The sequence below is a fragment of the Marmota flaviventris genome, chromosome 12, assembly GCF_047511675.1.
Source record: "Marmota flaviventris isolate mMarFla1 chromosome 12, mMarFla1.hap1, whole genome shotgun sequence".
Lineage (NCBI taxonomy): Eukaryota > Metazoa > Chordata > Mammalia > Rodentia > Sciuridae > Marmota > Marmota flaviventris.
The window spans coordinates 63,027,419-63,052,627 of record NC_092509.1 but is presented as its reverse complement, the minus strand read 5'-3'; the positions used below and the strand labels follow the sequence as shown (position 1 = coordinate 63,052,627).

Genomic DNA, 25,209 nt, shown 5'->3' with positions numbered 1-25,209 from the left:
CAAAGATACTTCTGCAGTACCAGAAATATCTAGTTTTCCTCTTTCATGATCTTCATGGGGGAGAAAACATAGCTATCATGGTACATCAGTTTTTTCTATGTACTTAGGCTATGAGCTCACCTGAGAGTCAGCAAAAAGTTCTGATCAGTTTGAAAACAAGGATTGGAGATCTACAGTTCAGTCTTACAGCTCTTGCCTAATATGTTCAAGGCCCTGGGATCTATCACCAGCACCACATACACATACACAAAGCAAGAACTACTTTGAAATCTGTGTCCACGGTCACTGAGCCCCAGCCCTTCAATGTCCCTGACATTGACATTGACTCTAGTGCAGTTTGTTTCAGAAAATGTATGTTTAAACTGAAACTGTTGAAGAGCAGCAGTCGTTACCCAGGATGATGGAAAATGGTCATCAGTGACATGAAAATCAACAGACATGTTTCACTAAAATCCCAAACAGCCAACCCTCACTGAACACAAAGAGCACACACTGCAAGTTTGGTCAGAGCCCACAACCCACAAAGCTCTTTCCACAGGCCAGGTTGGCAATTCCAATGTGCCTTGTCTAAATAGTCTGACTTTATGTGGGTACCAGGTTAAAAATGTGTACTGTTATCATGTTGGTCCTCGTGAGTTTTGTTAATAGCTTGTCTATGGTCACTGAGGCAGCCATCCAGAGACACTTCAATAGCCACTTCTGGTGTATCTCTTCTGCTACAATATGTCTCTAGAGGAGGAACGCCATTGTGCTCAGCACAACCATTGACATGGGCCAGAGGCACTGACCCAGGGGGGCAGCACAGCTTGTTAGCACAGCTGTTGGAAACACAGGGGTGGCTGCAGAGCAATAGTAAGTCCTTCTGCTCCAGGGATTCCTTCACGTCCACATTTTCAAATTGGATGGTCACATTGTGGATTCCTGCGTTGTGGAAAATTTCTCGAATTTTTGTGCTGGCATCCTGATATCCCCTGTCCTTCTGATACTTGATGTGCAGGGTGGCAATGATCTTTCCACTTATAAGTTCCCAGATGTGCACTTCATGCAAACTGCTGATTCCAGGCACAGTAGAGAGTTTACTCACTAGAAGATAGAAGAGCAAACAAAAGCCCTGGTGAGTGCTCTCACTGAAACACAGAACTACGAACCTGGCTGCGGTTCCACAAGCGCACTCAACAAAATGGCAGTGCTTTTGCTGAGATTAACAGAAAAAAACAGTTGTCCCTCTGTAAGTATGTTTCCCCATAAGCCTCTCTTTCCTCTCTGAATTCCTATGCCACACATTACTAGCCCATGAAAAGGAATTCAAGAAAAGAAGTCTAACAACGGAAAAGTATGTCAGCCAGGCACATTGGGGCACACCTGTGATCCCAATGACTCAGAAAGCTGAGGCAGGAGGATCACAAGTTCAAGGTCAGCCTCAGAAATTTAGCAAGATCCTGTCTCAAAATAAAAAGGGCTATGGATGAAGCTCAGTGGTAAAAAAGCACTTGGTTCAGTCTCCAGTGCCAGAAAGAAAATGTCCAGGGCTGTTGAGTACACAAGGGAATGGACACTCTAATGGGTTTTCCAGGAGAACATAAAGTGGAATTTCTTTTTTAAAAAGTATAATTTAGCAATATGAACCAAAAACGTTTACCAGCAATTCTAGTTTTAAGATATTTAACCCAAAGGAAATACCAAATATTTTTGTTATGTACAAGAAAGGTTTGGGCAATGCTTTTTGTATTAATAAAAAAATAGGAAATAGTTAACCCAATTATACTATAGAAGATGATATACCTGTTAAAAGCAAGTGCATATTTAAGCAAATAGGTATTTTTAAGTAAAAGAGCAAAGAAGCTAAACTATATATATGGCATGATCTTTTTTAAAAAGTTTGTATATAGAAAAAAAATACTAAGGGTGACAGTTTCCATGATCAAATTATATGGAATCTCTTTACACTATTTAGGTTTTTGTGTATTTTTCATATTTTCTAAAATTAGTGTGTATTTAGAGAGATGATATGGAACAGTGTTTAAGAGAAAAGACTCTGAAGCCAACTAGAATTGGAATCCTAGTATAGTCTCTGACAACCTACATGACCTTAGGCAACTGACCTAGCCCCTTTGTGCCTCATTTTCCTGATATGTAAATTAGGAATGATAATAATGGTACCACATAGGATTATTTTAAGGATTGGAAGGAATCAACGTAAGTAAAGCTCTTAGAACAGTACCTAGCATGTAATAGGTTTATAAGTATTGCTGTTGTTATTATCTTTCAAATATATTTTAAAATATATTATGATCTTACTTAAAGGCATAGCCAGTATACTATCACAGACTTTCATATATATTTATCTTGTTTTCTTAACTGAGAAACAAGCTAGATCCCGGGGGGAGGCAAAAGCATGAATGCCTGCTCATCTATGTCTCCCTTCCATTTGCACCACTGCGTCTGCCTGTAGCATTGGGCAAATAGTAGGTGCTCTGATTCAAATTTTAAAGCAGCCAAAGAATTAACCATACCTCACTGGCTTTTTAGAGACAACATTGCCAGAGAAAAGGCCAAAAAAGACAAATAGAACATCCAGGAAAAAAAGAGCACAGGAGGAGTCTCAGCTATTGGCAGTGGCTCCACAGATTGGCACCGACGCATGCTAAGTGAACACAGCACTGGCAAGGCCATAGCCTTCAAAGAACAGCCAGCTGCAGCTGGAGGTGTAACTCAGTCGTAGATCATGTGCTTAGGATGTGTGAGGCCCTATGATCAAGCCCTAGAATATAAAAGAGGGTCTAGAGATGTAGCTCAGTGACAGAGCACTTGTCTAGCATGTACAAGATCCTGGGTTCAATCTCTAGCACTGCAAAAAAAAAAAAAAAAAAAAAAAGCCCACTGCAAATCACCCCTCTATTAGGAGACAGTCCAACCACAGCTATTCACTGTATTTTGGATTCATTTAATTGAATTTCAGGTATATGTCATGAAATAAAGTCTTCCAGTCTCTATTTCAAATTTACTGCTCATTGATAAAGCAATGACAAATAAATAATACACATGAAATAATTTTGTTCTATGAAAATGTAATCTCCATTTAGAAATAAAGTCATATACTCAGTTTCCCACCAACATCTTAATAGTTCATATTTCAAAATTCTACAAAATCTGAAAAGTTTTTAACCCCAGAGGCACCCCAGAGTCTAATGAAAGACATCCACAGAAGTCAACTAACTAGAAAGCAGGATCTAGAATATGAATGATTTGTGTTTTCAGAAAATAAAAAAGGGAATAAAATCAAGTTTTTAGCAGAAGTGGCCTTGAATTAAAATAAATCTTTGAAGTGAATGTAAATAGCCCAGAAGTAGGTGCTACCCAAGTACTATGTTATCAAAATTTTTGCAGGTGAATCAGAGAATCATGGCTTACAAAGGACCTTTGGATCTTGGAGCTATGAATCATCTTGCTAGGCTGCAAACCACATGAGGGACATCTCTATTGCATGGTGATTTCACGTATTTCAGAATACATAATGCTCTGCCATAATGCTGGTCCTTTGGTCTGAAATGACATTCAGCTGACATTGGTTCTAGATCAGAATCCAGTCTACTTACTCAGCTCTTCCATGTTGACTCCCTTGGGGACCATCTGCAGGAGAATGACAGCAGTCTCCTTGATGAGTGGGAAGGCAGATGACAAAATAATGATGACCATGACAACAGTTAGGCTGGGATCGATGTAGCACTGCCAGTTACACGGGTCCTCATTTTTCAGGGGCAGCACATAGAATATAATGGCAGTGATGACCACAATCACCGACCCCAGGGCATCTCCCATCACATGCAAAAGAACACCTGACAAGAAGAAAGAGAAACCAATGAAACAGATCGAAGTTTGGCAGCCCGAGCTGTGTCACCCTTGGATTTTCAAATATATGAATATCCATTGCTATTTGCTTTGTTTTTTTATCTGAACAGCAGAATGAATCATAATCAAAAACAACAGCAACTGATTTTCCTTTTTTAAATTAAATTATTTATTTATTCTAATGTGTTATTCATGATGGTAGAATGCATTCATTTCATATTACACATATAGAGCACAATTTTTCAAGTCATTGATTGTACACAAAGTATTTTCAGACCGTTCATGTCTTCATACACGTACTTAGGGTAATGATGTCTAACTCATTCCACCATCATTCCTACCTTCTTTCTCCCTCCCATCCCCTCTCTCCCCTTTCCCCTATCTAAAGTTCCACCATTCCTCCCAGGCTCCCCGCCCCATTATGAGTCAGCATCTTCATATCAAAGAAAACATTCAGCCTCTGGTTTTGGGGGATTGGCTTGCTTCAGTTAGCATTATATTCTCCAACTTTATCCATTCACCTGCAAATGCTATGATTTTATTCTCTTTTAATGCTGAGTAATATTCCATTGTGTATATATACCACAGTTTCCCTTTCCATTCATCTACTGAAGGGCATCTGGCTTGGTCCCACAATTTAGCTATTGTGAATTGTGCTAGCAACTGATTTCCTGAAAAGAAAAGCCCCGGCCACCATCCCAGGGCCCAGGGAACCACTGAAGAGGAACCGCCTGGGAGAATCTGGGCTGACTGTCACCTGCAGGAAGAGTGACTGTGCCATCTCAGAGGTTCACCTCACTACCACCCACCTTCAAAGGGCACCAGGCCAGAAAACAGAGGCTGTGTAAATTTCTTGTTCTTTCAGACAAGCATCCATACTTCAAATTATTTAAAGTATTTTTAAAAGGAGACAGAATTAAGTTATGTCCTTTGTCTTCCTTCTGCCATGATCCATTCCCCCCCTTCCCTGTAAGCCTACTTCTCACTTAACCTCACTTAGTCATTTCAATCGCATTTGCTATATAAGCAGTTCTCAAGAAAAAGGGCTCCAGCAAAATGTCCACCACATAAAGAGCCATTTGTCACAATCAAAAATTGAATCCAAATCAAATTAAAATTCCACAGATAATAATAAAAATCATGGATATCTTGGATTAAGAGAACTGTTTCTAAATGCATCAATTATGATATAGAAAATAAGCAATTGTCAACAAAGAAGATCCAGGTGCCCAACTGATTGTTAAACATCAACTTAACTGACATTTAGTAAATTCAGCAAAAATCTGGTAAGATGGGTAATGAAATATAAACACAAAGCCTTTGTGTTACAGAAAGTAGTATCTTGCTATTCCAAGCCAGCAGCAATGCAGCTCAGGAGAGCTCGTTAGAGATGCAGGGTCTCACTCACCCTCCTAGAAGCAGCTGGAAGTAATCTAAAAATGGCTCAAGTTCAATTGACCCAGAAGCCTCCAAAAAATCATGCAAATCAAGAGGTTCAAAAATTCATGCTCATTTTAATAATCACCTGAGAAACTGCCCAGGCCATTAAGGATGATATGCATATCCAGAAAGCCACTTCATGTCCAAAAGATGTTACTTTAAAGAAATAATATGTGAATGATGGAGTTGGCAGGTGTGCCTGGGCCAAGCAGTAGGGCTGAACACTGGGTTGGTGGCCCAAAAACAGTGCTGAATTTTTGCTGCATATGCTTAAATAAGCAGAGAGTAATGCTGAACTTAAGGGTTTAGATGCAGAGTCTATGGTCATGGAACACACCCAATGAACAAAACACCCAGCTGTACCACCTCTCAGAGCTCATAGTCAGAGTCACTTGAGCTCCCCTGCTACACTAAAATGAAAAAGAACAAACTGTTCCTAAACCAGAAGACAGGGAATAAATTCAGAATAAAATAAATATAAAAAATGAAAGAAGGAGGAAGAGGAGAAAAGGAGAAAGGAAATGAAGAATCCCCATTTTTACAAATGAAGAAACTGAAGCACAGAGTAGCTAAATAACTCATTCAAGATCACAGAGCTATTGAATCCAAACTTGCATTTTAACAAGATCCCCAGGTGATTTGAATGCATATAAAAGTTTTCAAAGCACTGCTCTAGAAGAAAGCTATAGATTAAGAAAGGTCTGCTTCTCTCTCCACATATCCAACAGGTCCACTCAGAAGAATTAATAACAATCCAAATTACTAACAATGCACTCATGGCTAAATAGCTTCCCATGGAAGGTGCTTTCATGGGGCTAATTCCTCCTGTTGGCAGCACATTCAGGATTCTAACATCCCAGTTCAAATGGCATTCTACAAATATTCTTGGTGTAATTCATGGCAATCCCACCCCCCCCTCCAAAAAAAAAATACAGGTATTAAAAAAAACAAAAACAAGCCAGGTGTGGTCGCACATGCCTGTAGCCCAGTGGCTCGGGAGGCTGAGACAGGAGGATCAAAAGTTCCATCAGCCTCACCAATGAGTGAGACCCTGTCTCTAAAAATTAAAAATAGGTCCTAAGGATGTGGCTTCGTGGCCGAGTGCCCCTGAGTTTAATCCCTGGTAGCCGACCACCCCCATCAAAAAAAGTGGGGGTGTAGGTCAGTTGTAGAGCACTTGCCAGCATGTGCAGGTCCTCCTGGGTTTACTCTACAGCACTGCAAAAGGAAGCAAGGCAGGTAGGCAGGCTGCCCACATTTCCTTTTGTCTGAGACTCTGATACAATATCTACATGAAAGATTCCCACTTTCTATTTCTGTGCCTCCTCTCCCCGACCCATCCCAAAAGCCCTTCTTCCTCCCCAGTTCCTCTCCTGAGCCAGGCAAGAGAGACTCAGGACTTTCTCAGAGTTGTCCTATCAACCCAGTTCCCTCAGCAAGAACCGAAAATTGAAGGCTTAACTTTCTTCAGGACAGCACAAAGTGCTGCACTCAAAGAGGAAAACCTAATGGTTCCTACACTTACTTGTCATTCTCACAACCTGAGACAGTCTGTTATTCCCTGGTAGATTCATGCATGTGAGCCTCGTTTCCTCCATTAGACTGTAAGTGACATGAGTGTCAGTCATGACACTGAATTTCTTTGCACTGAAGGCAGAGAATGTCTACTCAATAAGACAACATTTTCTGGTTCATAAGTCATAATTCCTATGACATAGAGTAACTCCTGTCTTTAATAATAAGTGAAAATAATAATAATTGAGCTGGGGGTTAGCTCACTTCTAGAGTGCTTGCTTTGCATGTTCAAAGCCCTAGGCTCAATCCCCAGAACCATGAAAATATTAGTAACAATAATAATAGTAATGATCTTTGTAATGTTAATGGAAAAGTAAGTACCAGGCATTGTTTTAACCTTATTTATACAGTAAGTCTTCTTAAGGGCTCTCTGAGGTGGTTAAGTGCTTCATTTCACAAATAAGGAAACTGAAGCACAGAGTAGCTAAGTAATTTGTCCAAGGTCACATGGCTAGAAAGTGTTAAGAGACAGAAGCCTGGGAAGTCTGACTAAAGGACCACTGCACAACCTGCCTCGTGTAAGTTCTAAATTTCTTTTTTTTTTTTAAATGAATATTTTTTAATATTTATTTTTCAATTTTCGGTGGACACAACATCTTTATTTTATGTGGTGCTGAGGATCAAACCCCACGCCCCGCGCATGCCAGGCAAGCGCGTTACCGCTTGAGCCACATCCCCAGCCCCCTCTAAATTTCAATTTCAGGTTTTCCTCCTGAGAAGTACCACTATGAATCCCTTAGAATTATATAAAATGATGAGAACTTAGCAGGAGGTGATGACAATAATGGTATCATTTGTGAGTCCTCTATGCTGTTCCAAGCACCCATGTAATCCTCAAGAACACCAGGAGGCTGATACCATCATCTTCACGATACAGATCAGGAGACCAACACCCAAGAGGTGAAGTTACATGCCCAGGGTCACCCACCTAGGAAAAAGGCAGAGTTGGAATCCAGATGAGATCTGCCTGGCACCAGAGTCTGATCACTTCTCACCCCATTCTACTTACACATTATTGGGGAGCAGGAGGTAAACCAATGAAGGGCTATAGGGAAGGCAAGGCAGTGAAGGGGGTAAGAGAAAGGCAGAAAATGTCTAGAAAGGAATGTTGGCACCAGGACAGCAAACCACTGAGGGTCATGGAGTTTAGACCTTTATCTAGAAGCTGTGAAGATTTCTGAACAGACTCTAATGTGATCACATTGTGATGCAGAAAAATAAACCTGGCAAATTACCTGAGAGACAAAGATCACCACTTAGTGAACAACTAGACCACCTGACCAGTCACTATGCTTACACGGTTGTTTGGCAAAAAAAAAAAAAAAAAAAGGAGAACCTCTGCACTTGGCCTTCATTTATTGACTTTCCATAAAACCAGGGGAGGAAAAAAAACTGGCATATACCACAAATTGGCAATTTGACATATACTGAAATTTGATAAGTGTCCCAGCACATGAAAAAGCCACTGGTCCTGTTGAATTTGTTCAATAACTACAAACACAGTTCATTTGTACTGAGCATATACAGGTGGTTTATAAAAGGATGAGATCTTTCTTACTGGACAAAGGCAAGAATTATAAAGAAATATTTATCAAAGGGGATTTATTTTCAGGTGATGTCAAGATTGCTATTCGTCTATTTATGTTTATACTAAAATTAAGGGGCTAATTGTCTTTCTGACACTCTGCTACAACACTTTAATGTTTCATGTTTGAGCCTATTAAATAAAACACAATGGTGAGAATTTTAAAAGGATGCTGTTTTCACAATACTTTGCAGCAGAAGATGGAATGTGTTTCTTAGAATTCATTGTTTTTTTAAATTTTATTATTCCCATTGGAATGACAGAAACAGTAATGAAAATCAAGAAGTGATTTTTGTTCACAGGAAAGCCCATTAGATGTTTCCTTTGCAAATTTGGAGAGAGCAGCAATCCTGCTTTCTAAAGCAATTGCTTAGATGTTAGAAATGTAACCACTGGGCTGCATGTGTATACTAGAGAAGCAAGCCATTCCCATTTGGAAGTCAGTGTGTGATCATGAAAAGATCCAGCAATGTGAAGGAGGAGCCCAGGATCCCAGGCCTACCTCTGCTGCTAGCCAGGGTGACTGGAGGCAACCGCCAAATACTCTGGACCCTATTTCCTCATTTGTAAAGTAGAAAAGTTGAAGTCCATTTTCTCTAACATCTTTCTATCCCTAACATTTGTTCTGCAGTCCTTCCCTTAATTGTGGCTCCAACATAAAGCTACAAGGTCTAAGTGAGGCCAGCCTCACACAGCTTGAGATGTGGAAAGGCTCTATTTAGCCATAGCGAGGATATTCATCAGAAGGGGCAGGAAGCTAGGCATTGTGGCACATGCCTGTAATCCGAGCTACTCAAGGGCCTGAGGCAGGAGGATCCCAAGTTTGAGGACAGGCTGGGCAACTTAGCAGGATCCTATCTCAAAATAAAATAAAATAAAAAGGGCAGAGAATGTAGCTCAGCAGTAGAGTTCTTGCCTAGCATGTGCAAGGCTGTGGTTCCATTTCTAGAAAAAAAAAAAAATAGCAGTAGCAGGATGATCTGAGCTGACCCTTACTTAATCAGAAGGGGTTTGAGCCCAGCCATTTCACTCCAGCTGAATACCAACAGTATCTACCTAGGAAGATTGCTGTGACCACTACATGGCTTACTCATTAATGGTGCCTGGCACAAAGTAGCACTCAATAAATACATTAGCACATTTTCCTACTAAAAGGCTAAGTGCTTTATATGTTTTATCTCATACCTAGTAAGCCCATGAGGTGGGTTCCGTTATCCTTATTTTAAAGATTAGGGAACTGGAAATCCAGGGCATATGATAACTTGGGAACCAAACCCAAGCAGCCTAAAGCCAAATACTTGTCTTTTGTCCACTGCAATCTTCACCTTCTCAGAAGCCAGATGGATGCTTTTCTTAGTGTCTGTGGAGCACAGGCTCAGCCAGGAAAAGGAAGGCATTTTACTGCAGACATTTTTCTACCCAGGAACCCCAATAGCTGAAGACTAAACATTATCAAGATCATGCATGTTTCTTAAACAAGGTCACAATGTCAGTTGAGGTCTACTTTTCATTCTTTGTCACTTCTTTCCACCTACCTGTTCTCTTTTTCAACTTTGTAACAGAAGAATGAAGGTAATCAATGACTAGGATGTGCTTCAAAAAGCTAAAGTGCTACAATCGTTACCTGTACCTTAAAAAAATCTACCATGTCCATGTGGGTATTAAACTGAGCCTTTAAAAAGAAAAACAAATGAAAGGATAATGATTTTTTTTTATTACAGATTCTTTCTAAAAAGATTTGCTATCAAGCTCTTCAAAGAAGCAAATTCCTCTGTTGCATTTATTTATTTTTTATTTATTTATTTATTGCTTTAAAGACTTTTAGGAGCTCCTGTGTTGTTTCTGGATTTTCTCTGTAGCTCCATTCTGAGAATCACTTTATAAATCAGATGTGAGACTCTCAATAAAGTAGGCGTCTCCTAGATTATTGGTTTATCATTATATTATTTCCAACTATGCCTCACAATAGGCTTCCCCAAAACCATATAAAAGTAAATAATTGCTTAAATCTTGTTGAAATTCTCAAAGATTGGGGATTAACCACTATTGCAACCACTCTAAAACAAAATCTGGGCCCAATAAATTGGAAAGGAGGTGTGTTGGATACAGTAGTGTCCAGTGAGAAACAGACCTCAGAATCCAAAGGGTTGACCTTAGCCCAGTGCTGCTGACATGTGATTAGAAGCCTTCCACAGGCTTCACCAGAATCCTCACTGTGGACCTAAAAATGGAGGTTTTGTGAACTGACAGTTCCTTCACAAGAGCAGTTTTCTGGCAGAAATAACAGGCCACAGAGTCATTCAGCAAAGCCACGCAGGGTATAACCTTGGATAGAGGTCCACCTACTCTTATCTTATCTTTATCAAAATCATATTCAATTAAGAAAGACTGAATTAGGTCTGCAGGCATAACTCAAGGTAAAATATGTGCTTTGCATGCATGAGGCCCTGGGTTCAAACCCTAACACCACACACACACACACACACACACACATACACACACACACACACAGCCTTTTAAAAATAAATGAAATTGGGTGCATTGTATGTTAACAATATCCATTGTTGGACAAAGTCAAATAAAGCAATAACTTGGCATTGATACATGGGAGCTTGGGAGCAAGCAGCATTATTATGGGTTCAACCAGAGCAAAGATAAATCATTAGCAACTAGTTCCTCCTTCAGAATCAATGCAGTGATTAGGCAAGAGACTAGGGTCATAGTCTGTACAGGTAACTGGCCTACTTTTGAACACACTATTGCCTTATTCAAAGTCAAACACAAATGAAGAGCACAGCACAGTCCACATGTACCAATGAAAAGGATTTCAAAGTGGCTCAAAGTCAATCTTACCTCTGATATTCAGGGCTTCAGACTTTTTCTCCTTTTTCATAGTCTCTTCAGGCTCATTCGGGGTGTTCAAGGAATCACCTGCATTCAAAGAAGAAACCTTGTGTTGTGTATAAGTTCTACAAACAAAAAAAACCAATGGACTCAAAGTTGTGTTATTTTACATTCCTAATAGCATATGGGAGCCCCTACCTCTGCACACACATAGCCCAGAACAGTACATTTGGGCTCTGAAAGAGCCCGTGATCTATCTTTGGACTTCATTCCCACTTCCTTTCATGTTAAAACAAAAAAGGGAGCAAGTAGGAGCCTACCCCCAACCCCCAAAACCCATAACAGAAGAGACAGAAGATGGGCAAAGGGGGAGGAAAAAACAAAGTTCAGACACAACCAATGAAGGGGACACAGGACCAAGAGAGCTATCTGTTGCCCAATAATAAGACCTGATGTCCAAGAAAATCAATACTTCCACATACAGAGAATGCAAAGAAGGAAAAACAAGATAAAGGCCAAAAGATCCAGCAGCGAAAAAAAAAAGAGAGAGAGAGAGAGAAAGAGGAAAAAATAGTGGAAAATGTTAAGTTAGGATAAGTAAGAGGACTACAAAAAAATGATTTTAAAAAATCAGAGGAAAAAAAAAGAGGGCGTGGGACAAGGAGGTAGGGACAAGGAGGTAGAGACCGGGGAGGAGGAAAGGGGAGGAGGAAAGAGGAAGGAGGGAAGGGCAAAACGGTCCAAAGGATGCAACTGAAAGGCACCTGCTACATTTGAGAATACGGTCGCCCCCTTCTGCTTTCTTTCGATCGAAGCCCCCCGGAGGGTCACAGCTGAGTCCAAGCCGGGGGCCGTCGGGGTCGCAGCATGCTGCTGGCCCTCGGCGCCTTGGGGCCCCCCAAAAGCGCCGGGAGGGTCGCCAAGAGCCTGCTCCTGCCGCTGCTGCAGGCGGCGACGGTGGCCCCGGCAGCAGCAGGTGAACCAGACGGCGCAGTCCTGGAAGATGAGCAACCCCACCACGTTGACGGCCAGCCCCAGGGCGCCGACGATGAGCACCAGCTCCGGGTCATCGATGCGCTCGGGCCGGGCCAGGCGCAGCACCGCCTCCACGAAGATGGTGAAGCAGAGCGCGGTGAGAAAGACCGCGTTGCTCAGCGCGCCCACCACCTCCGCGCGCGCGTAGCCGTAGGTGGCGCGGAAGCCTCGGGTGGGGCGCCGGGCGATGTAGCCGGAGGCCAGGCCCACGCACAGCGAGATCAGGTCCGAGAGCATGTTGAAGGAGTCCGAGAGCAGCGCGATGGAGTTGCCCAGGTATCCCGAGACCAGCTCGGCCACGAAGAAGACCACGGTGAGCACGAGCATGAAGAGCAGCCGGCACGTCTTGCCTGAATAGCGGCCCATCTTTGCAACCGCACACCTACTTGCCCAGCCAGCCGCGCCCGAGCCACTGCAGACCCTGCCTCCGCAACAGGTGGGGGCGAGGCGCGGCCGCCCGGACTCTGCTGAGGCCTGGTACCCGCCTCCCGGGTGCCAGGCCCGCCCTGCCCTGACGCTTTTTTATAAGGCAGAGGCAGAGCGCCCCCGGTCCACGCACGTCCAGAGTCTAAAGGAGTGGCAGCGGCGGCGGTGTCTGAAGAGCCTTACGCCACCTCCGCGGCCTGGGCCTGACTTGGCAGGTGGCCACCAGCCACTGTGCCTCCTTCTGGGACCGAGCGGTGCAGAGAGGAGGGGGTTGTGTCCGAATGTCAATCTTCACAGACCGCTCCTCCCCCTGCAGAGGTGGGATTCACCCATCACCTGCTTCTCCAGGCCCTCCCGCCAATATTCTGCTGAGTCTTAATGATAAGGACCTTGACTGCTGTGGGTGTGCTCACTGTGGTGGACGTGGACACCTCTGCCTACGTGCCCAGACGCTGGTTGCAGTACAGATTCCATATTAAGCAGTAGTAAGGCCGAAGAGCACTAGCTTGGGCCAACCCTGCCTTTACGGGTGCTTCCTGCTTACATTATTGTTAAATGTGAGCTCATCCCTCACTCAGTACCCATCCCCACCCCGTTCCATTACCACCCGTGGAAAAGCTATTTTATCCTCTCCTCTTCCTCAAAGCCTCATAAAGGCATCAGGATCCCCCCTTCCTCCCTCCCTCTCTTTCTCTCTCCCTCCATACCTCCTTCCTTCTCTCTCTCTCTCTCTCTCTCTCTCTCTCTCTCTCTCTCTCTCTCTCTCTCTCTCCTTCCCTCCCTCCCTCTCTCAGAGTGGCATCCTCTGGGTTCCCTTTGGGATCTTCACTTTATCTCTCCTGCCAGGGAGCCAAAGGCCTTCCTCAGGAGAACCCCATCATGGTTTAGTAACATGGCACTCCCACCCAGCACTCATAGACTGGTCTACTCAGTGGTAGATACAAGTCCAGTGGCCATTGTGTGCTTTTCTCATTCCCCATTGAAGAGAATATTTGACTAACCCCATTTGTCCCTGACACTATGACCTGATAACTCTCAGTTCAATCCCCTGACCTACATGGTTTCATCCAAATAAAGATTCTCCAGTTAACAACAGGCCCTGTTCCAAGTAAAAGTTATCCCAACTGAAACCATTTCCAGGACTCTGAAAGAGACTGAGGAATAGACTCTTGAAGAAGGGTGTTTGCCATTGGTCAGTTCAGAGAGTGAATGGGAAGCCCTGCAGGAATTTTATTTGTTTATTATTTGTTTTATAATCTTATCTCATTTCACAAAGGATCCAACTGTGAAGTCTGGTCATCTCTGTTCTCTCTCACCTCCCCCATTCCCAACCCCTGAATTTTAATCATTCCTGAAAACTAACTCTCTCTCTCTCTCTCTCTCTCTCTCTCTCTCTCTCTCTCACACACACACACACACACACACACACACTTGTTTTTGGCTTGGAAATCAATAAAAATGTCTCACTCAAAAAATAAAGAAGCCACAAACCCAGAGCAATGGTGCTCCTGTAGTCCCTGCTACTAGGAGGATGAGGCATGAGGATCACTTGAACCTAAGAATTCAAGACCATCCTAAGAAACGTAGGGAAAAACTAACCCCCCCCCCCCAAAAGTCCAGCATCCATTAGCAGAATATTCTAACTTCTAGCCCTATTCATTGTCTTAGTTTTACAAAGTATAAAACTGTCTTTTAATGATCTCAGAGGGTTCCTGACAATTGAGCTAAAGCAATCTTGATATGAGCGTCCTACTTTAAACTAGATGAGCCTCCAAACTTAGAAAGCTTAATGAACATTTTCTTTCCACCTCCAGGAAAATATCCCCATGCAGAACTCGAAGAAATTGATCACTTTAATTATGTTCTAAAAATTAATATAAAATAATGAATAATGTAGAAGAATTAAAAATTTTTGATTGATGAAAGGCTTGATGCTGTATAGTCTTGGAAAAGTTCCTAAATCAGTCAGGCCTACTTTTTAATTACTATAAAATGGGAATGATAATATAGTGAGTATTAAATGAGTTAATATATAAAGAATGGTTTAACCATGCCTGGTAAATAGTAAGCACTCAAATAAATGTTAGCTACTGTTACCATTAGTGTTCCTGTTAGCACTGCAGCATGTGTGTAATAGAATGAACAACAGATGACACTCTCTAATACACAAAAGAGATCTATCTGAGTACCACAGCCTTACCAGTTTCTGGTTTACACTGTCTTCAAACTGTGCAATCACTAAAATATTTAACATAGCAGCAATGAAAGCAGCCCAAAAAAGCGTGACGCCTTCTATAACTCATCTGACAAAGCTGAAGTAGCCCTTGCTAATTGCATTTCTTTGTCATTCACAACTGAAAGGAAAACCCAAAGTCAGCAGAATTATATCACTCGTGCCTATTGCCTAGTCATTCCCCTAACCGAAGGCAGATGACCAGAAAATGTCACTGCCCCAGGAGTGCAGTCAATGGAACTAGAAAACCAGAGCCAATGTCTGATGCCCCTGTCCAGGACCCAGTTCCTGACCTTAAGAAAGGACAAGTGTTCCAAATACTGTCAACAAAATGCACTATAGTAAAATATTTTCACTTACATATGTGTGTGTGTGTGTGCAATATACATTAGTTAACAGATATTTAGACTGCACTTCATTCTTCACAGTAATTTAGGAGGTTTCAACCAGCTTTTGTTTATTGAACTCTTATTTAGCCCAGCCCTATGCTGAGCACTTTACAGACATTATCTCATTTCATTCTCACACTAGCCCCCAGAAAATCTTTTAATATTTATTATTTAATTATAAACTATTCTACAGATGAATCACCTGAAGCCCAAAGATTCTTAAGTAATTTGGCCAAAATCACACCATCTTCCCTGGTGGGGAGAGCACTGCAGGCAGAGGCAAAGCATGTACAATGAATGGCTCTGTGGTAGGAGACACATGAAGGAGCCAGATGAAGGGCTGTGACAGTGAAGATGGGTGACAGTGCAGGAAAGTGACATGAGATGGGGTCAGAGAGGCTGCAGGGCCAGATGTAAGGTGTTCACTGAAAGCAATGAAAAACCTTCAAGGTATTTTGAGCAAAAGGCTGGCAAGATTCGATTGTGGGTCTGTTATGATTTAGATGTGAGGTGTCCCCCTTTTAAAAGCTCATGTGTGAGACAATGCAAGACAGTTTAGAGATGAAATGATTGAGTTATCAGAGGTTTAACCCTGAAATAGAGATTAACTTGGTGGGGTGTGGCTGGAGGAGGTGGGTTGGTTTCTGGGGACATACCCTTGGAGTTTATATTTTGTCCTCTCTCTCTGCTTCCTAATACCATGTCCCCAGCTGCTTTCCTCTGCCATACACTTCCACAATGATATTCTGCTTTATTTCAGGTCCTGAGAATGGAGTCAGCCATCTATGGACTGGAGACCTATGAAATTATGAGCCCCAACTACATTTTTCCTCTTCTAATTGTTCTTGTCAGGTCTTTATGGTCAGTGTGGCAGAAAAGCTGACAAAGGCAGGATCTTTGTTCTTCACATACAGTAAAATATCTCTACTGTAAGTATAAAATTGAGCCAATTGGACAAATGAATGGAACTTCCATGAAAATTAAGATACAAATGTTTCCATCACCCCAGAAGGTTGGTTCTCTCATGCCCTTTTCCAGTCACAGCAATGCACCCCCAACCTCAAGGAGTTTTCTATCACTGTATCTATTGTTACTGCCCAAATCAAAAAAACAAAATATTATAGTATGTTTAAAAATTCACACAATCTATAAATGACTGACGTGAGATCTGATCTAGGCATCAAACTCTAGAGTTTATATTTTTCATCTTCACCTTACATTAATTTGATCATCTTTAGTGGTTTTTTTTTCCCCCTAAACAAATGAAAGGATTTTCAACTTTGTTTTTTGTTGAAGTAAAATTTGATGCAACACAATTAATAAATGCAGAGATTATGACATTGAAAGTTTTGATGCTGTGTAGTCTTGGGCTTTTTATGCTGGCATTTGACCCAGAAATTAACACCCTTGTTTATTTATTTTTTAGTAACTGAAGAAGCAAGCATTTGTTTTCATTTTTGAACTCTTCTAGTAACAAGAGCTGATGTTCCATTCAGGGGAGAGAATGCACATCTTGTCCAAAGCACCAAATTCTTACTCAGAAAAAGAGGAAGCTTTTTCCCTATAACAACAGCCTCCCGATTTTAAATACATTGCGAAGGGATGGACATTTCTCCAAATATTCAGAGTACAAATGTGATGACTTTGCAAAAGGAAATCCCTTCTCTGAGTACTTGAGGAATCTTGTATATAAAGTCAGTTCTTCCTTGGTGAAATTTTATGGTCTATATTGAAACACTTTGGCTGTACAAAGATACATATCTGGGCTGTATAGCTCAGAGGTGGACTGCTTGCCTAGCACGTATGAAGCAGTGGGTTCAATTCTCAGCACCATATATAAACAAATAAAGTAAAGGTCCATTAACAACTAAAAAAAAAAGATACTTATCGGTATTCCAAAAGTATGCATTTATAACCCTCAGTTTTTCAGGATACAATAAATTTAAGAGACTTGACATACTTTTTTCTTGCTTTTTTTTTAATGATAGAAGCATAAAATATAAACACAGAGATTGGTCACCTCCACTTTCAATGGGCTATTGGCAAGGGGAAATACAGCACTGTAGTCACAGCCTGCCTCAAAGGAGAAGCTGTAAATAAATTCAGAGCTGTACTGGTCAGTTTGTCAAGTGTCCTTACTTACAGGCACCTCTAGTTTCTCCAAATGCCATTTCTTCCTGCAGCTGAAGACAATGTCTGCTCTTAGCACTAACCCAGGCAGTGGGAAGAACACAAGCCCTACCATAACATCAAATAATGCAACCTTTTGAACAACCAATAATAATAAAAAAAAAAAATTGAACAACCAATAATAAAAAAAATAATGCAACCTGCTTATTGAGAAAGTATCAAGACTCTGGGTAATTTTAATTTTGCACTCACTTTATGAAAATTTGAAAGGTGCTATAGCACAGCAGTTAATAACCTGAGCTTTGTTGTTTGCAACAACACATGGTGTTCCACATGATGGAATAAGCTAGACACAGAAAGACAAGTATTGCATGATCTCACTCCTATGTGGAATCTAAAGAACTGATTTCATAGAAGTGGAGGTAGATGAACAGACACTTCTCAGAGGAGGACATACAATCAATCAACAAGTACATGAAAAAATGCTCACCATCTCTAGCAGTCAGAGAAATGCAAATCAAAACCACCCTAAGATACCATCTCACTCCAGTAAGATTGGCAGCCATTATGAAGTCAAACAACAACAAGTGCTGGCGAGGATGAGGGGAAAAGGGTACACTTGTACATTGCTGGTGGGTCTGCAAATTGGTGCAGCCAATTTGGAAAGCAGTATGGAGATTTCTTGGAAAGCTGGGAATGGAGCCACCATTTGACCCAGCTATTCCCCTTCTTGGTCTATTCCCTAAAGACCTAAAAAGAGCATGCTACAGGGACACTGCTACATCGATGTTCATAGCAGCACAATTCACAATAGCAAGACTGTGGAACCAACCTAGATGCCCTTCAATAGATGAATGGATAAAAAAAATGTGGCATTTATACACAATGGAGTATTACTCTGCATTAAAAAATGACAAAATCATAGAATTTACAGGGAAATGGATGGCATTAGAGCAGATTATGCTAAGTGAAGCTAGCCAATCCCTAAAAAACAAATGCCAAATGTCTTCTTTGATATAAGGAGAGTAACTAAGAACAGAGTAGGGTCGAAGAGCATGAGAAGAAGATTAATATTAAACAGGGATGAGAGGTGGGAGGGAAAGGGAGAGAGAAGGGAAATTGCATGGAAATGGAAGGAGACACTCAGAGTTATACAAAAGTACATACAAGAGGAAGTGAAGGAAAAGGGAAAATAATACAAGGGGGACAAATGAATGTCAGTAGAGGGGGCAGAGAGAGAAGAGGGGAGGGGAGGGGAGGGGAGGTGGGATAGTAGAAGATAGGAAAGGCAGCAGAACACAACAGACACTAGTATGGCAATATGTAAATCAATGGATGTGTAACTGATGTGATTCTGCAATCTGTATATGGGGTAAAAATGGGAGCTCATAACCCACTTGAATCAAAGTGTGAAATATGATATATCAAGAACTATGTAATATTTTGAACAGCCAACAATAAAAAATTTAAAAAAAGGAATAAAGGTATAAAAAATTTTAAAAAATAAAAAATTAAAAAAATAAAATAAAACAAGAAAAATGAAAAAAAAAAAGAAGTGGAGGTAGAATGGTAGTTAGCAGAGTCTGAGGAGAAAGGGAGGGAAGGATGGGGAAAGGTTGATCAATGGATACTAAATTACTATTAAATAGAAACAAGAAGTTCTGGTGTTCTATAGTTCAGTGGGATGACTGTGGATAACAATAATGTACATTTCAAAAAGCTAGAAGAAAGGATTTTAAAACTTTTTAACATAAGGAAATGAAAATGTGTAAGGACATAGCTTAACCTGATTTAGACATTCTGCAATTATACATGTATCAAAACATCACAGATGTGTATAATTTTATGTCAGTTAAATAAATTTAATTTTAAAAATAAATAAATCATGGGCTGGGGATGTGGCTCAAGTGGTAGCGCACTCGCCTGGCATGCGCGAGGCGCTGGGTTCAATCCTCAGCACCACATAAAAATAAAATAAAGATGTTGTGTCCACTGAAAACTGAAAAATAAATATTTAAAAATTCTCTCTCTTTCTTCTCTCTCTCTCTCTCTCTCTCTCTCTCTTTTAAAAAAAGGAAACCCTGTTATAAAAAAAAAAATAAAAATAAATCAATCTCATTTGCTACTTCTGACATGACCTGGGGCCACTTTCTTACATCTTCTTTTTCCTCATCTGAGCAATGAGGTTAATAATTGTGTCTCCCTCATGGAGTTGTCCTGAGACTTAAGTGAGGAAATGCATGTCAGTCGCTTAGTGGAGTGCAGGGCTCATGAGAAAGATTCAGTAGGTGTTCACAAAAAGCAACCACTCCTTTGGGTTTTGCAGTCAAGTTCAGGGAGGTTTGAATATTTCCCTTCACCAAAGGATTCACGTAAGGGTTACTTTTAGAGAAAATAGGCATTTAAGGATTTGTTCATAACTTCATTTAAAGAGCAGTGGAATTTATGCAGACACAAGATAAAATATTTTTAATTTCCTGCAACTGGAGGAAGCATAGTTTGAATGGCAATACTTCCTCATATACAAAATTGCAGGACCCAAGGTAGTGACTGCTGAGTGACATACAAGAATAACATCAAAGCTAGGTATGGTGGTACATCCCTGTAATCCTAGCAACTTGGGAGGCTGAGGCAGAAGGGTCACAAATTTGAAACAAGTTGTGGCAATTTAGGGAGAACCGTTCTCAAAATTTTTAAAAATATATATTTTAAAAGAGCTGGGGATGTTCCTCAGTGGGAGAGTACCCCTGGATTAAGTGCCCAGTACTGGGGGGGAAAAAGACACTGATTTTTATATACTACCACCTGGGATGATACAATTTTCCCCCTAAAGTATTTCAGGATGAATTCTTGACTTGAAGTGATCATGTTTTTCTTTTTCATATAGAGGCGATAGGTGTGGAAAAAGAGAAAAGGTAAGCAATGGTCACCTTTTCACTGTTTTGAGTGGGTTATTGGTAGAGAGACGCTTCCTTCAGCTGTCAGATGCATTGAGAGTGAAGAGGCCATGTGGTCTGGGATCTGCTTGTGGTTATGAACACTAAAGTTCTGGTCTGTGAGTCTCTCCTTCTCCAGCTCACAAGGACAGGCCCAGAGACTCATTTGTGGGGAATTCCCATGCTGAGGTTTGTTGAAAACAAGAATATAAAAGGAAGTATGGCTATCCGGAGGAAAGAGGGTAAAGCATAGAGGCAGAGCTGGAAACTTCTTGAAGTTTATCATCCTGATATCATTTGGGGTCTGATTCTTCCTGATGGATGAATGGTGGAGAATCTACTTTTGGACTATTTTCAATTCAAAGGGGGAACAAAAATAATTTAAAATTGCAAAAATAATGGAGAAAATCTATTCTTTGATTTTTTTTTTTTTTTTTTTTTTTTTTTTTTTGTACTAGGTATTGAACCACCCAGAGGCTGGTCTTGAACTTGCAATTCTCCTGCCTCAGCCTCCCAAGCCTCTGGAATTACAGGCTTCTGCCACCATGCCTGACCTCTTTCTTGATCTTGTCTATTTTATAATTTACAAAAAGGCTTCACCTATGTTGCTTGAGGCCACCACAATCTCACACAAACACCAGCTTCCTTCACTGCTAGATTCATCTTAAATTTTAGACTTTATGAAAATGAGAAAGACCATTTGCCCAAGAGACTATGAGAGTAATTTTGTGCTAAGACCTATTAACAAATAATTTTACCTATGCAAATGCACTAGTTAAATATTCAGGAGAATATAGTGGAAAGACATAAGTTTGGGTACAATGCAGATCTAGGATCCAATGCTGGCTCTGTCAGCTATCAGCAAGTAGACAAGTCAACTTCTCGGAGCCTCTATGTTCTCATTTATAATCTGGAGAAGATAGGGGTATCACTCTGTCCCACAGTAGTTGTGAGAATAAAAGTAAACGGCACATGTAAAGGGCCTGGCATGATGCCTTTGGTAGATAATCTGCAAGTGGCTCCTTCTTTTAAGTTCTGTCAGTCATCATTAGAACCATCATACTAACTTCTAGTAAGCAGCGTTGTGGAATCTCCTTCACAGTTAGTTAGAGCATCCAGTTTCTCCTAAAATCATCTATTTTATATGGATCCAAAAATCTAATTAGCTTAACTACCTAAGAACTAATTAGAAGTGGATTAACAAAATGTTTTGCAAATATAAAAATATTTAAAACAATACTAGAAGATATAACCTCACTATTGTAACAGATTGAAAGGTGTTGCTGGATATTGAAATGAGGTCTAGAAAAGGACCTGAGATTCCTGAACTCTAACGTGAAGTTGTTGTACAACTTGGACCAGCCACCAAACTTCTGAGCCTTAGTTTCTCAATCTGTAAAATGCAAATAAGAACCTCATGCTTGGGGCTGGGGATGTGGGTCAAGCGGTAGCGCGCTCGCCTGGCATGCGTGCGGCCCGGGTTCAATCCTCAGCACCACATACAAACAAAGATGTTGTGTCCGCCGAAAACTAAAAAATAAATGTTAAAAATTCTCTCTCTCTCTCTTTAAAAAAAAAAAAGAACCTCATGCCACTTAGTGTATATAGTTGTTTTGAACATCAAATAAAATAGTGAACACACAAAAAATAGACAAATAAAAGACCTTACTATGCTATAATTATGAAGCCATGGACCCTTAATCTACACATGTTCTAGAAAGCAAGCAAAGTATTTGTAATCATCAGTAGTTTAAATGGATCAACTAAGATTTTAGATTTCCTGAAACCCATTCTCACTCTTTTCTAGGAAAGTATTCTGTCTCCTTGAACAAGAGAGAACAGTTGGTTTTTTGCTTGTTTTGTTTTTTTTTTTTTTTTTTGTACTAGGAATTGAACTCAGGGGCACTTAACCACTGAGCCACATCCCCAGCCCTATTTTGTATTTTATTTAGAGACAGGGTCTTACTGAGTTGCTTAGCACCTTGCTTTTGCTGAGGCTGGTTTTGAACTCATGATCTTCCTACCTCAGCCTCCTGAACTGCTGGAATTACAGGCATGTGCTACCGCACCTGGCAGTACTACAGTTTAAATATGTCCTCCAAAAGCTCATGGGTTAAATAAATGCTTGGTCCTCAGTCTGTGGTGTTATTGGGAGGTAGTGAAACTTTTAAGAGGTGGACCCTAGTGGAAGGAATTTTGGTCACCAAGGACAGGCCCTTGAAAGAGATATTGAGACCCTGGCCCCTTCCTGTTTCTCTCTTTGCTTTCTGGCTCCCATGAGATGAATTGTCCTCCTCAGCTGACTGACTCAACCGATTAAAAGTGACAAGTGCCTCTGCACCGTACACTCCTCACCCACTTCTGGTTCACCCTTGGCCAGCCATGTTGCTCTTCTTTCCATTCCTCAGAATACCAAGTTCACCTCTGCCATGATGTACTATGCCACCACGAGCCCAAAACAACAGGGTCAAGTGATTGTGAACTGAATCTATAAGTCAAAATAAACTTTTCTATTTATACATGATTCTTTCAGGAACTTTGTCACAGTGACAGAAAACTGACTAACACATTATGGGCATGTAATTTAAGGTGAGCTAATCATAGTTCCTCATTCTCTGGCCACAATGCTTGGTTCGAGAGATAACACTTGGCCAGAGTTCTTCTGTTGGAATTTTCAAAATGGACCTGGGACAGAGAAAAGGCTCCATTTTCCCCTCCAGACATCAAAGAGAAATAAATTTCTATTCTCCTTAAGCTACACTTATCACTAGGGTTCAGTCACATGCACATGAAATGAAGCCTGACTCAACTGACCAAAAGTGACAAGTGCCTCTGCACCCTACACCCCTCACCCACCTCTGGTTCACCCCTGGCCAGCCACGTTGCTCTTCTTTCTGTTCCTCAGAATACCAAGTTCAGTTCTCCACAACTCCCTGCTTTTGCTCTCCCCTTAGCTTGGAAAGCTCTTCCCTAATTTCTATGTGACCAGTTTCTTCTTATCACTCAGGCCTTCACTCAAGTCTCTCCTTGGATGCCCTCTTGATACTGAGTCTGAATGCATATTGCATCCCCCTATGTGGTATTTATACTTCCTGGAACCATGCTGGACCCATTTAGGATTCAATATCTAGAGGTGAATGAAGGACAAACTAAAAGAATGAATGAACCTGATGTTCTGTCTCTTCACTGAGGACAGCAGACAAGGGGTATATTCAGGTTTTTAAATGACATTATAAAATCGAGAATGATGTTCAACACCATTCACTTAACAAATAAGAGCAAATACATTTAAATTAAAATAAACTAGGGTGGTGGGCATAGTTCAGTGGTAGAGCACTTACCTAGCTTGTGCAAAGCTCAAGGTTCGATCTCTAGCAATACACACACACACACACACACACACACACTGCTTATTTATACCTTTACTGTCTAGATAAATTTAATTCAACAACTATTGGTAGAATATCTGCTATGTATCAGGTCCTGGGAAACACAAAATAAATGTAAATGTATTCACAGGCCTTTTGAGAAGAAGATAAGGAAAAACTAAATTCTGTTCAGCTTGATTATTACTGTGATAGTTAAGATATGATAATACGATTATATGCCTTGGAATATTTGTAATATCTATGACCAGATCATGGGCCACAACATGGAAGGGGGCTTGACACATATTCTGAAGGCAATGGGAAGTCACTAATCAGTTGTGATCACAGGGAACTCATAATTGGGTTTATCTCTCAGAAGGACGAAGCTGGTAGCAGCTGAATGTATTGAACAAACAGGACCAAAAGAAAGTGGTCAAACACAGGAAGCAGCTTTGCAACAGTTTGGACAAGAGACACTGACAACTCCTTCTCATGAAAATGGAGAGAAAAGACCAGACAGGAGGACACTATGAAAGAAATCTGCAGTGCTTAGAGTCTAAGTAGATGGGTCTGGAGAGGAGGTAGGTGGTGAGAAAGAAGAAAGATGTCCCCAGGTTACTGGCTTGGGTGCCTGAGGGGTAGTACTATTCATCAGAACATAGGAAAAATGTGTCAGAACAGTCTTATGGTCATTCATTCAACTGATTATTCACCACCTAGTGTCAAGTACTCACTATATGTTATTGGGGATACTTGCAATGAGTGAGACAGGCATGACCCCTCTGTGTTGGAGGGGCATTAACACCTGAGTACCCTGAGTAGGTGACAGATATAATGATCAGAGAAGAGAGGCATGACAGCACCACAGAAAGGTTGCTTAAGGGAAGCCTTACTCCCAACCCTAAAGTATGTTAGTTAGCTTTTTCATTACTGTGACAAAATACCTGAGAAAAACAACTTAAACGGAGTAAAGGTTTATTTTGACTCATGTTTTCAGAGACTGTTGTTCATGATCACTTAGCCCTGTTGCTTTGGGCTTGGCATAATATATCATGGTGGGAGTGCCCAGTGCAGGAGGGCTGTTCACCTCATGGCCACCAGGAAGCAAAAAGAGGGAGAGGAAGGGGCCAGGGGCACATCCCCAGTGACCTAACTTTCTCCCACGAACCTTAAAAGTTTCACCAACCTCCCAATAGCTCCACAGGCTGGTGACCAAACCTTTATCCTATGGCCCTTTGAGGCCTACCTAAAGATGTGGCGTTTTAGACCTAAGCCTGAGGAGAGGCACAGAGCAGTGAGTGGGGTGGGGAGGGCTCAGAGAGGAGAGAATGGCATGAGCCAGCCCTGGAGTCAGGAGGGGGTGGTAGGCATGGGGGATGCAGCAGACTCACCAGGGCTG

The 25,209-nt window shown here is 41.2% G+C and overlaps 1 protein-coding gene across 2 annotated transcripts in view; it reads right to left on the bottom strand.

Moving 5' to 3' along the window:
* Positions 1-598: 598 nt before the first annotated feature.
* Slc30a10 (solute carrier family 30 member 10) overlaps positions 599-25,209 on the bottom strand; it is a 41,182-nt gene continuing 16,571 nt past the window's right edge. The window contains exons 1-4 of one of the 2 annotated variants that reach the window (XM_027934641.2): positions 12,058-12,694; positions 11,303-11,380; positions 3,597-3,836; positions 599-1,083 (exon numbers count right to left, since the gene is read on the bottom strand). In XM_027934641.2, the coding sequence (XP_027790442.2) occupies positions 599-1,083; positions 3,597-3,836; positions 11,303-11,380; positions 12,058-12,694 (1,440 nt within the window). Of the gene's footprint in view, positions 1,084-3,596; positions 3,837-11,302; positions 11,381-12,057; positions 12,695-25,209 lie in introns of those variants that run through there. The other variant, XM_034636182.2, reaches the window with a different exon arrangement.